Consider the following 13,500-nt stretch of genomic DNA (forward strand, 5'->3'; position numbering starts at 1 on the left):
TGAGTGCCGACTGTCTGAAGGTGAATGCATCCACTCTCAAAATGATGGAAGCCATCAAATGACATTTTTAGTCCCTCTACCGTTAACCAGAATTCCACCATTCCAGAAAAAAAAACACAAAAAAAACGCCCAAAAAAACAACCCAAAAACCAAAAACAAAACAAAAACGCTCAAAATTATATATTCATGACGTCAACCTTTTCACTTTCTCTTATAAAAACTGCGATCGTTGTTCAGGCTTTTTCAACTAAAAATGAAAAAAAAAAAAGACTTGCTGCAAATAATCTACCATTACAACGACCCTCCAGGCTCTGAAAAAATAAAATGAAATAAAACAAAAACCAGCTGAGATGAGGTACGAAGACAGAAAAGAGAGACGGAGGGAGAACAGCTGCCACTGGACCCACCGGGTCGGACAAAATGAACTCGGCGATGTGTCCCAGAACGGAGCCCACCAGGGAGAGGCCGTAGACGATGAGAAGTAAATGTATGTTGGGGGACGACGCCAACTTCAACACCAACTCCACCACCAGCAACCCCAACACAACCAGCTCCGTTTTCTGATCTTGCATAAACACACACACACACACACACACACACACACACACACAGTGTCACTCACACATGTGCACACTTTCATTACATTATGGTCTATTCAGTCTTCCGCTCTTTATTTTCTTTGTAACACTTTTTGGCGGGTTGGATGCTGTGTGTGGAGAGAGGGCGATGATTCTAAATCAGTTGACAAACATGAAAGTGAAGGGATACACACCAGCCGCCGTGGTGAAGCCTCTAATCGTAGTGGGCTGAGGCATAAAATACCGTTGTGGACCGTTTCGCCCGGAAAAGTACGGATTTCCATAGCAGCGCCGCCACCATCTTTAACATCACCGTCCTCTATTCTCATGGCGTTCTCCGTTTCGAGTTGCCTTCCGCTTCCATGCCTATTGTGAATGGGAAATGTTGGAGGGACGTGGAGGTTGCCTTTACTGCGGTGACGGGGTTCACTCAACATTGGTTCTGTGACGAAATTGACTGTTGTCAGCTGAGGCTTAACAGTTTTAGTGTTGTCACTTCTGTGTATCTTGAATCAGAACAGACTCCAGTGAACAACAATGTTATAAGGAGTCACTGAAGTGATTACTGTATCCTCCAGTCCAAAGGGGCAATAGAATTAAATTTCTTTGAATCTTTTATGACTCATTACATTAAGAGTCCAGGGTTTCCTCTAGCTCACAGGCGACTGCGGCAGAACTACCTCGGGCATGACTGTGAATACGGGGACTTGGGAGGATAATGCCACTGGCCGCGGAAGTTGAGGCAACTAAAACAAACACACACACACGGTTGCGCGCGCTGGGGGGGAGGGGGACGCAGCACGTACACAAATTCATGCGCTGGCATGACATTCCCTAGGATAAGCCGCCTCACCAAAATCCCCTTGTTCCTGCGCGGGGGGAGAGGGTCAGGACGTGAGACGTTTTGTGCCAAGTAAGTCCTGAAGTATACCCTGGGCACGGTCTCCGTGTACGAATCGGCGAAGAAGATCAAAACAGACATGAAGAGCAGCACGAAGATCACCGCGTTCAACACCTGCCAGTACGAACACATGTAACATGTAATCGCGCGCGCATGCGAGTGCATGTGCGTGTGCATTAGTGTATGCGAGTGTGCGTGTGTATGTGCGTGCGTGTGTGTGTGCGTGTGTGTGTGTGTGTGTGAAAATCAACGATGTTTGTTATGGCTTGGACTTATGAATTTCACGCCAAACAGGGGACAGGACAGCAAGGGGAGAAGGGAAGGGGTAAGGAGGAGAGAAAAAGGCGGAAGAGGTTCACAGTCAAACTTTGTATGAAACTTTGGGCATCGCTAAGGAGCAACATGTCTGCGGGTCTGCATGCATATGGCAGGACTCGGGCCTCTCTTTGCATATCATTGGATGTTTTATCTTGTTTATGTCGGTGTATTTTGATATGCCACTTTAATGTTTGTTGAATGGAATTGGACGTGTTTTAATGTATTCATTTTTCATGTATCCCATGTGGGGGTATCTTTTAAATAAATTTTTCTTGTCTTGTCTGAAGTCACCATTCCAACCAGTAAGTTATTTTGACCATTTCTCTCACTGTCAAAACCATGACCACGACTAGTGGTGGTGGTTTACCCGGTCACACATCGAAATCCATTTACTTTCCTTATCAATAATAATAATGACTATAATGTAATATGTCAATGGCGTACTTCTGTGGTAACGTGAACTGAAGCTCTATGCGCTTCGTTAGCAATCCTCGAGGTCAGCTGTAGTACTTAAGGGCTGCACAAGAGTCCATTTTTCTTCGTTATCATCATCATCATCATCGCCTTCGTCGTCCTCCTCCACAAACATCACCATATCCGTCATCACTACTGCCAGCAAACAAATCACAGCACCCCTAATGACCCTGGAAATCCCACGCACACATCGCGACCCCCTTTACCGCCTGACATAATCATTATCAGTAAATACCAACCGGCGTCGACTAAAGACCGGTTTACCACAACTATCCACATTCTTCTCAACCTCCTGCTGCTCTAGCAACCTCACCATCCTGCTCACAGTAGATCTCCTGGGGTTGTACAGATTTGCCCACAGCTTGTGGCGCAGCCACCCTGCCCGGCGACCTTGGAGCGTGATGCCTTTGTCGCCCACTACAAGGTCTTTAAACTGCTGCTCATCCTGGATGAAGTCGTGCAGACTGCCCCAGCAACACGCCGACACCCAGATGATCGGTATTCTCCAGAACTCAAGCTCTCTGCATCGGTATAATGATCATGATCATCATCGCATCAGCAGCAAAAGCTGCAGCATCCTTATCATCGTCACAATAATCTTCAATATTGTTCCTGTTATCATCATACATCAACGACAGAAACCCAGGTGTCCGGTTTGCCCTAACACCCCGAATCTCTTCGCTATCATCATGCCAGATCATCTCCAAAATCGTTTTCATGAATGCTATCATTATTATGAAGGAGGTTGCTCCTGCAGCACGCCGCCACTCAGATGGCCTTGGTGCCTTCAACCCCAATCATTATCACCTGAATGCATGTTGCTCTAGCAGTACCTTAACGCTCAGACAGCCGAGATGAAAACACACATACACACACACACACATCACTAGCTCTCTGCATCATCAACATTATCATTATTGTTAGCGTTGTGCAGGTTGCCCCAGCAAACAGCTACGGCGCTTCGTCCCCGTCCAAATGCCTCTTATTCCCCGGAGCACCCCCACCCCACCTCAACCCACTCACGGGAACTACCCATGTCCCTCATCTCTCCTACTACCAATGCCGTACCTGAGGGCACTCTTGCCGCAGACGTTGCGGGGCAGGTGGACCTCGTTGATCCTGTAAAGGTCCAGGATGAAGGGGAACAGGGAGGGGTTGCGGTCAAAACAGTACTCCCGTTTTAAACGGTTGAAGTAAGGGCTTTCGGGCGACAGAGATCCCAGCACTGTCTCTGGGTACCTGAAGAAATGCGTGCAATAATAACGACAGCAACAACAATAACACTAAGAAATATAGTTGCAACAGTTGTGACATTACCACTACTGTTATTTACAATAAATTATTTGTAATGCGCAGAATCTTGTTTGAAAGAAAATAATCAATACGCTATGATGAGGACGTTGATGTTGATAGTGCTTGATAATAATGATAATGTTACAGTGCTTACAAATATCGATCAGAATCATATTTTAGCTGTCCATGAAAAACGAGTTTTTGTCGGACCGAAAGCTGTGTGCTGGAAAAGAAAATACGTCACCAAATGTTTGTCGAACAGAAAGTTGTGCGCTGTAAAGGGAAAAGTTTCATTTTAGGAAGCTGGATTTCACCTGTATCAGCACAAATCAATCGGCATTTCATTGTTTTACGATCACAATCAAGATCAAAGTTTCAAACTTTTCCTGCCTTCATCACGAATTTTTAGACAAATAAAAACTGTAAACGCTTGTGCAGCACTCCACACAATCCTTTATATTTGGGTTAAAATAGCTGCAATTTGATGTGTACGCTGCAAAAGTTGACTGAATTATATTATTTGCTCACTATCAAAACCACCACCGATTAATTTTTTTTTTTAATGGAATTGAAATGTGTTGGATTGTGTGACGCACTGCTGGACTTTCTGACCACATCGCATCGGCAGTTCACTGATATTCAAACAAAGGGATACATTCGTATCCGTCGAACATCTAACATATTCCCGTCTTTTTCACGACTTCACTTTTCAGACCGGTATAAAGACATATTGACTATTTCAAGTCATAACTGATCCATAGTTTGTTTGGTCAAAAACAACAAAATCTATAGATTGAAAATAAAAAAAATAAAACTGTTTGCTAACCATCAGAAATACGAGTTTTTGCCGAACCGAAACATGCGTATTGGGGGAAAAAATCCTCAACATTTCTGTCGACACCGATTGCTATTTCACTCTTTCAATGTGCATGATGGAATAAAGTATTTTCTTTACCTTTTCTTTATTTATCAGGGCTTTCCGGCTTAGAAATTCTATTTGTAACAAAATCTCAAAAGACTGATAAAACACATCACAGAGATTGCGGACGAAGAGCTGAAACAAAGATTATTTATCTGTTTATTTATCAATTTACTTTGTAGATCATCCATTCAGGTTTGGCTGAAATTAGTAAGATTTGGTAAACAATCCCATTCCTACTTTATATATATATATATATATGTATAAATATTTTATATAACTTATGTTGGCCTTGAAACCAAATAGTCCGCATCACAAGTGCATTCGCACAGCGTGTAATGTTTAACGGTGACGAATCCCACACCAGAAGGCAAAAGACGTGTTATGTAGGCCTAGATGATCGTTGAAGGGCATTGTGCACCAAGTGGTAAGGCATTCGCATAAAAAAAAAAAAAAAAAATCAGCGACTGTAACTTCAAAAGCTAAGCAGAAGTTGCTATTTAACTAAAAATGATGAAATGACTACTATTGTTCAAAGTGTCAACATATGATATAAAATTAACGTTTTGTTTGAAACAAAACTGCAAAAGCATACCGACTGTGTAACCGTTTGATGGCATATCAGTTTCTTCTGCCCTTCTCGCGAGAGCATTGTCCTTTAATTGGAATGAGTTGGAAGAACTGATTTTTAAATCCAATGTTGGTGTGTACAGACAGTGCATTTCCAGAGAAAATGAAACTGTAAAAGTTTATTACGGACACACACAGGCAACCAAATGGAATCATAAGATTCACTTTCTTGCGCTCGTAACCTCAGAGGAAGAAGATCAACTGGCTCATGTACGAGTCTAGGTAATAACACTAAAACAAAATTTCAAATTTGACTCTGGGCATAGAAAGGTTTTTATGTTTTACACTCAGTGTTAAGGCTTTACACTGTCTACATTCGTCCGAGTGGTCTTTTTCTGAGAAGACGTCAGAATAGACTTAACAAAAATGTTAATTACTTGCTCTTGTTCGCAATACCATATCATTGAAAGGGGGCGAATTTTGTAATGGTAATTTGTGCACGTTTAAAAATTTTTTTTCCGGCGTCAAATTCCGTTCAGAGAAAAACTTATGCAATCATTTATTTCGTTTTCATTAATTCTGACAATGGGTTGCCTCTCTCTCTCTTGCGTTCGTGCCGAAGATTTAGTGCCAATGGAGGTTCGAACAGGCTTGGATATTATAGTCAGTGACCAGTGGTGTACACACGTCAGGTCACCCCGATACAGGGAGAATTACGCCCGAAAATGTGTTTGGCGAATTCTTTCTCCGATCTGTCTAAATCAGAAAGTCGTAGCGTAGACAGGGAATGTTTTAGACTTAAACAGATCAATTTCATGATCGAAAATCAATTGAATGCCGATCAATGTGGGCTGCTTAACACAGAAATGTTTCAAACAAGCAACTTTCGGTTCGACAAACACTCGTTCCTGCTGGTCAGCCCCGGGGTTCATCTTCATGCTGTTATATGTCTGTCAACTTAAGTATACTGTTATGTCTATCCTTTAACTGTGATTATTACTGCATGTGTATATGGCTGTGATAGTGTATGTACAATTTAACCCAAATTACTTTTTAAAGGTTTCTGTTGTCTATTGTGATTATTGATTGTAATGATGGTTTGCCCTAGGTTTACATCTTAATGATGGAATCTCCCGTCGGACCGACGGATGAGTAGGCAGGCAGGCTTATCTGTCGGTGTGTGTCCTCATATGGGAGAAGAGGCCGATTCTGAATGCGCAGCACTTCCCACAGGTATTGCAAGGGAAAACGTCTCCAGAAGTTGAGCCCTGCTTCCTTCGCTCACGTTCCTCCTTAATGGCCAGCGTTCTCTTGTTTTCAAACGTATTTATGCCACTAGAGCACAGCATCCTCCAGCGACAGCGGTCAAGGGCATCAGTTTCCCAAGAAGCGATGTCTATGCCACAGGCTTTGAGGTTTGTCTTCAAGGTGTCCTTGAAGCGCTTGCAGGGTCTTCCAATTTCGCGGTGGCCTTCCTTCAGCTAGACATACAGTAACATCTCCGGGATCCTGCTGTCTGTCATGCGGACAACGTGTCCTGTCCAGCGTCGCTGGCACTGGATCAGCAGGCTTTCGATGCTGGGCAGGCCGCTCCTCTCTAGGACCTGGAGATTGGAGACCCTGTCTTGCCACTTTATGCCGAGGATCTTTCGAGGGCATCTCTGGTGAAAGTGCTCAAGTTGTTGAATGTGACGGCGATACGTCGTTCACGTTTCACAGCAGTACAACAAGGTGGTCAGCACAACAGCTGTGTAGTTTTTGATTTTGATGTTGAGCCCGATGCCTTTGTTGTTCCACAGCCTGTTGTTGAGTCTGCCAAAGGCGGAGCTGGCCTTGGCGATGCGCAGCGTCACTTCTGCGTCAAGGGCTCCATTGCTGCATAGGGTGCTGCCCAGGCAACAAAACTTGTCGACTGACTTTATCTCTGTGTCATCGATCTTGATTGCAGGTGGGGGAGGGGGGAGGGGGGGGAGAGGCACTGGCGCTCTGTGAGCTAGTTGGTTGGTACATGGACTCAGTCTTGCTGAGGCTGATGGTGAGTCCAAAGCGCCTGCAGGAGGTTGAGAACCTGTCCATAATGAACTGCATGTCCTCAAGGGTGTGTGCAGCAAGCGCACAGTCATCAGTGAAGAGGAACTCTCAACAGTGCCTCAAACACCCTGGACCTGGCGTGGAGTCGCCGCAAGTTGAAAAGTTTGCCATCTGTGCGAAACTGAATGTAGATTCACAGTCACAGTCTTGGAAGGCGTCAATCAGCATGGCAGAGAAGAGAATGGAGAACAGTGTGGGTGCCAGGATGCAGCCCTGCTTCACTTCATTTACCACAGGAAACGGATCCGTATTTTCCTGTTCTCTCGCCTGCATGCCATCGTGGAATGACGCAATCAGCTGGATTAGGCTCTCTGGGCAGCCGAACTTTAAGAGGATCTTCCACAGACCACGGCGGTTCACCGTGTCGAAGGCCTTAGGTCTACAAAGACCATGTGGAGCTCCTTGTTCTGCTCACGGCACTTCTCTTGCATCTGGCGTACGGCAAACACCAAGTCACACGTTCCCCTGCTTGAGCGGAAGCCGCAGTGTGCTTCAGGGATGACTGTGTTGGAGACATGGTCAACCACGCTGTTCAGTTTGATGCGGTCGAAGATCTTGCCGGCGATGCAGAGAAGAGATTCCACGGTGATTATCGCAGGATGTTTCGTCTCCCTTCCGTTTGTAGATGTGGACAATTGAAGCATCCTTAAAATCCTGGGGGACCTCCCCTCTCTCCCAGATAGACGAACAGGTTGGCCAGTTTGTCATCACCTCGCCTCCATACTTGCAGATGTCAGCATGGATTCCATCCGCTCCTGGTGCTTTTCCTGACTGAGTCAGCTTCAGAGCCTTTAGGGTCTCGGCCTTGGTGGGAGGGGCATCTAGCGAGTCATTAACTGATAGCTGTGGGAGGGCTGCAATTATCTCGTCAGATACGGATGAGTCCCTGCTGAGGAGGGTGTTGAAGTGCTCTGCCCAGCAGGCAAAGATGTCTTTCTTGTCTGTCAGGAGGGTGGTCTGGTCCAAGGCTTGGACAAGGGTTGATCCTGTGACTCTCGGCCCATGCACAGCTCAGAGACCATCATGGAAGGTCTTCATGTCGTGAGCATCCGCAGCGGACTGAAGCTCTTCGGACTTTCTCTCCCACCAAGTGTTCATCACACACAGTCTCTTCTGTAAGAGTTGCTTGGTTTGCAAGAACTGGTCCGTCTTCCTCTGGCAGTCTTTATCAGAAATGTGATCCCGATGCTGTATATGCAGTGTTCAGGAGCTTGGAGATTCCAGAGTCGTTCTCATCAAACCAGTCTTTGTGGCTCCTCTGTACAAAGCCGTGTGTGTCAGCTGCTGCTGTATACACAGCATCTGTAAAGGTGATCCAAACCTCTTCTACATCAGTCGATGCAGGAATTTCTTGGAGAGCTGCTTGGATTTGCTGCTGCAGCACATTCTTGGTGATAGGGAGGCGGTGGATGTTCAGCTTCCTAGGGGGTTTCTGCCTGGCTGGTTGGAGCTTGCATGCAAGTCTGATGTTCATCTTGCTGTGTACCAGACGATGGTCTGACCAACAGACTGCTCCTCTCATGCAGCATGTAATGGAAACATCACCTCTGTCCCTCTGCCGGACAATCACATAGTCCAGCATGTGCCACCGCTTGGAGCAGGGGTGCATCCATGTGTTCTTGTACTTGTCCACTTGTTGGAAGAGGGTGTTGGTGATGGTCAGTACGTGCTGTGCGCAGAGCAAGAGCAAAAGCAGTCCGTTGGAGTTGAACTTGCCAGTGCCATGCTGTCCTAGACTCTTGGCTATGAGGAGAAGTCCACGCCAACGTGGGCATTGACATCCCCAAGGATGATCAGCCTGTCCTTTCTGTCTACCGCTGAAATGGTGTGGCTGAGCTCCTCATAGAAAGCTTCTTTGATGTCATCAGGGTTGGTCATCATCAGGGCATAGCAGCTGATGACTGTGGCGAAGTGGTCCTTGGACAGCTTCAGACGCAGGGTCATCAACCTATCGTTTATCCCACATGGAAGGCTGTCAAGCTGTCGTGCAAGTTTGGTTTGTATGGCAAAGCCCACGCCTGAGGTTCTTGGGGAGCCATCTGGCTTCCCAATGCAGTAGAAGGTGTAGCCCCCTCCAACTTCCTCCAGCTGAGTTTCACCGGCAAACCTGGTTTCGCTCAGGGCTGCAATGTCCACCTGGTAGCGATCAAGCATTCCAGCAACGAGCGCTGTGCACCTTTCTGGTCTGTCGTCTCTGTCCAAAAGGGTGCGAACATTCCAGACACCAAAAGTCAGGGCATGACTCCTGGTTCTTTTCTTCTGTTGTTTTCGACCGCTAGTGTTGGATGTCCAAGTAGGTGCGGTTTCCTGCTAGTAATAGGTGAGGCAGGCTTTATTTAGGGATCCTTTTATCTCCCCTTCCCCATTTGGGGAGAGCAGTGCTGTCCGTAAAAAGGGCTGCTCTGACGCTGTGGGAGGATACGGGCGCCGCATCTGCCCCAGTCTACGTTGACGACCATCACCCCACAGCCGCCTGCGTGCAGAGTCGTGACTAGGAACTGCCAGCAGCATCCTCTGCCTGTCCCCATTACCACTTCTCCATCGCCGCAGGGCTTGGGAAAGCTGGGTGTTGAAGGGCTGACATTAGCCTGGTTGCCTGACCAGCACAGGTGACTTTTTTTCTTTCTTTTTTTTTTAGTGAAGGGGAGTTGTGCAGTCCCACAGGTGCAGATACTGCCACGTGCAGAACGGCCTCGGCAGGTGCAGGTTTTTTCTTTGGATGTTCCGTCTCCCAAGAGGACTTCCAGCCAAGGATAAGAGCTCCCCCTGCTCTTTGGTCATCCTCTTCCGCCTTCACAGCCGTTGGGAAAGGTTTCCTCCTCCGCCTGATCCGTCGTTGGGAGACTTTACATGCAGCAGGTAGTACTGGGTTACATGGTACTAGTAGCAAGGGCTATGCCCCTGACCTGACAGGCTTAATATGGTTCATCTATATACATGCTGAATGACTGATTTTCTTGTGTTATTTTTTCTATTCTACACCACGTATGAATTTCTCTTGTTGAGATAATAAAGTATTCCGTATTCTGTATCCCACCTATTCAGATACTGTTTGCCGATGGTGAAGGGGAGGCCACCGACGTTGATGCGAACTGTCTGCGTGCTGAAGTCCACGTCTGGCGACATAAAGAGCGCCGTCGGATCAGACTCTTGCCGGAGGGTTACCAACGAGGATCTGTGGGAATGAGAGCGGGTAGGTGGTGGAGTGCCCATGCTGGAAACCACCCGAGTCGAACTCGGGGGGGTGGGAGCACGCACGCAGGCATTTTTCACTTGCTTGTCGTTGACCTTGCGGCGTTCCGCAATATAAGTTGTAACCTTGTGAGCGGTGTCGGCGAGGGAAAACCTGGTACTGCTTTGAATCTTCGTCAGGTCTTGTAAGGAACTGGACCGCCGTCGCATTGTCCACGTCCACCGAAGCACTGTCTTCAACCACTGGAGGGCTTCAGTCAGCATGGAACGCCGTTTCGTGGATCATTAACGCAAGTCTGATCCCCGTAGATCACCTGAAGTGCCCGCCAGTGTGTAAACAAACTGACACGTGGAAAGTACAAAGAAAAAATTCTTATGGATGTTACAAGGGGATCACGTTCCACACTGCGTGTTGTCATGAGCTGAAAAGATAAAACAGTGCACCACAGTGTCCCGATGAAGTCTGTTCAGTGTTTGGACTGCTGTATGGGGATAAATTCTTTTTTCATAATTGAACCTTGGGTATCTATTGGTCTTTCCAGCCTGGCCCTGGCAATAAAATCATGTTTGATATAAGCAAAATGATTTTTGAAGTTTCCTCAGTTTTGTAGTCTACACACATTCATACGCACTCACGCACGTGCACATGCAAATCGCCACCACCACATACAGACACAAAGACACACCACCTGCAGACACTGTATATCTGCACATATCGTGCACGCCCTCAGGCGCGAGCACGCATGCATACAGTTTCAATTTTAAGGTGGTGCCAGGGCTTGCGGACTGATCCATATACGCTACACATTTGCTGTGATAAACATGCAGAGCAGATGCCTGGTCTTTGCATAAACCTAACTCGCTTACCAGGCCTTGATAGCCTACCCGAAGTTCGTGTAAAACATTAAGAATCGAGAAAAAAAAAGGTAACTGAATAAACTGAAATATATTTAGAGGGGGAGAGGGGGCGTGAGGGGGGTACCTGACTTCAATTCATGAAGTTAAAACAGCAGAAGTAGAAGACTGAGTACCACATTCCTGTGCCATGTCCCACTCTCAGTGGATAAGAAATCATTATACCGATGGCAATAAAAGGCCATGGGAACTGTATCCTTTTTTGCAAAGATAAGAATGTCTGACAAAGAGAAAACACTTGCCTGTCCACACATAATTTTATATGTATTAATGATACATGTGTGTACACACTATGCATGAATATATTCATTAAAGCACGTGCGCACATATGCATCCACCTAGAGGTAACGCATCCGACTGGGAATCGAGAGAATCTGAGCACACTAGTTCGATTCCCGCACTTGCCAGTATTTTCTCCCCAACCACCAGATCTTGAGTGGACTTCTGGACGCTTATCATTCAAATGAGACGATAAAGTGTGCTCCCGTTTGCAGCATGCACTTAGCGCACATGAAATAAACCCACAGCAAAACAAAAGCAGAAAACCCCACTTTGATAGGGAAACAAATGCATTTGCTGGCAGAAAAAAAGGTGGCGCTCTCATTGTAGCGACGTGCTGCAGCCCAGTTTTCAAAGATAGTAATCTGCCGTGAACAAAAGAGCAATACAATACGATTCAATCACCAACACCTACCAACCAAGCCAGTATATGTGCGGTGCTAGAAACCATATAGTCTGCTTAAGCCCCATCCACTCTGCCATCCGGGAAGATCTTACCCGCGGAAGCGAGCAAAAAGGGCTGCGTTACGTGTAATCTTTGGGAACACCCCTGCACCGAGTCTGGTAAGTGGTGTTTGACTGTGCATCGAGAATGTCCATATGCGTGAAGTAATCCTGTGTACACGCCTGTGTATGACTTGAAGTGTGTCCTTATCCGTAAAAGACTTTAGAACCAATACAAGAACAGAAATGGGCCACGCTAAGCGAACCCGTGCACACACACACATACGCGCAAACTGACAAAAGCGCGCGCGCGCGTGCGCGCACACACACACACTTTGCAGATCTAAGGAAGAAGATAAATTATCATGAGAGACAAGCAAGAACGTCATGACCAAAAAATGGGGTGGGTGGGATAAATAAAAGTAGATACAGATAATGAAAATCAGAAATGACAAAAAGAAGAAAACAAAGCCAAAGGAAGAAAGACACTAAGCTTAATGGATCAATTTCTATCAATAAACAAGCAAACAAGACTTTACAGCAACCAATCTGAAATGCATAAAGAAATAACGTTCGCTGACTGACACACTGGATGATGGTCAGCGTCTGCCAGTCAAAACATCCAAAGGAGAAGACTTCAGCCTGATTTCAGGATCCGAGTCCATTTTCTGAAACCGTATTGGCATCAAGGCATTCACCAAGTCTTGAAAATAGTCCATATAGTCTGACAGTAGCCAGTGAAGCGACAACAGGATCACCAGAAACAATTTCGTCACTTTGACCAATTCCATCTTGTGGAACATCACGTTTTCGCTTAACATGTTTTTACGTCATTGTCGTGACGCCTTCTTGAAACTGAAGCTGTGCCCGTGAAAGTTGATCAGATTTCCTTTTCCATACGAGCTACAGGGCATCTGTAAAAAAAACCAAAAAAACCCAAAAAAACATACGCGCGCACACGGCACTTTGTGAGAGAGAGGTTCCAAGCAAACATGTCGTAATCGTTGTACTGTTCTGAATATATTTGCTTCAATGCTTTCTCTGAATGATTTTGTATAGTGTTTTAACTGTAAAGCGTTAGTGGGTATACCTACTCATTTATATTTACTTAGCAGCCTATGCTTGCAAGGAGAAATAAGGCTGCGTACGTAATCGACCGGACCCGGTGTCGCCGGGGAAAAAGAGCACTGCCGAAAAAGCAACATAAAAACGGGAAGCTTTGTTTTCCAAGGAGAAAAACATTTCCTCTTCCGGGAAAATTACACTGCACCCGAGTTATAAACACTCCCTAAGGTAAGACAAAAAACTGCCAGATTGTCATTTATTGCGCGCGCGCGCGCGTGTGCATGTGTGTGTGTGTGTGTGTGTACGTGTGTGTGTGTGTGTGTGTGTGCGCGCCGAGTGGGGGTGATGAATGATCTACTTTTGGCCGATCTGAAGAGGGTCCCAATAGGTCTTGTTGAAAAATGGATTTTGATAGAAAAACTATACGCTTGCAGACAAAAATGAAAACAAGAAAATGGTAC

General features: G+C 46.0%; 1 protein-coding gene across 1 annotated transcript in view; it reads right to left on the bottom strand.

The window, feature by feature from the left end:
• Positions 1 to 11,173, bottom strand: part of LOC143298950 (potassium voltage-gated channel subfamily B member 1-like) — a 15,921-nt gene extending 4,748 nt beyond the window's left edge. The window contains exons 1-4 of the mRNA XM_076611998.1: positions 10,182 to 11,173; positions 3,340 to 3,510; positions 2,585 to 2,792; positions 408 to 560 (exon numbers count right to left, since the gene is read on the bottom strand). Coding sequence (XP_076468113.1) covers positions 408 to 560; positions 2,585 to 2,792; positions 3,340 to 3,510; positions 10,182 to 10,600 — 951 coding nt within the window. The 5' untranslated portion in view covers positions 10,601 to 11,173. The remainder of the gene's footprint in view (positions 1 to 407; positions 561 to 2,584; positions 2,793 to 3,339; positions 3,511 to 10,181) is intronic.
• Between the last annotated feature and the right edge of the window lie 2,327 nt (positions 11,174 to 13,500).

The sequence above is a fragment of the Babylonia areolata genome, chromosome 24 (genome assembly GCF_041734735.1).
Source record: "Babylonia areolata isolate BAREFJ2019XMU chromosome 24, ASM4173473v1, whole genome shotgun sequence".
Taxonomy (NCBI): domain Eukaryota; kingdom Metazoa; phylum Mollusca; class Gastropoda; order Neogastropoda; family Buccinidae; genus Babylonia; species Babylonia areolata.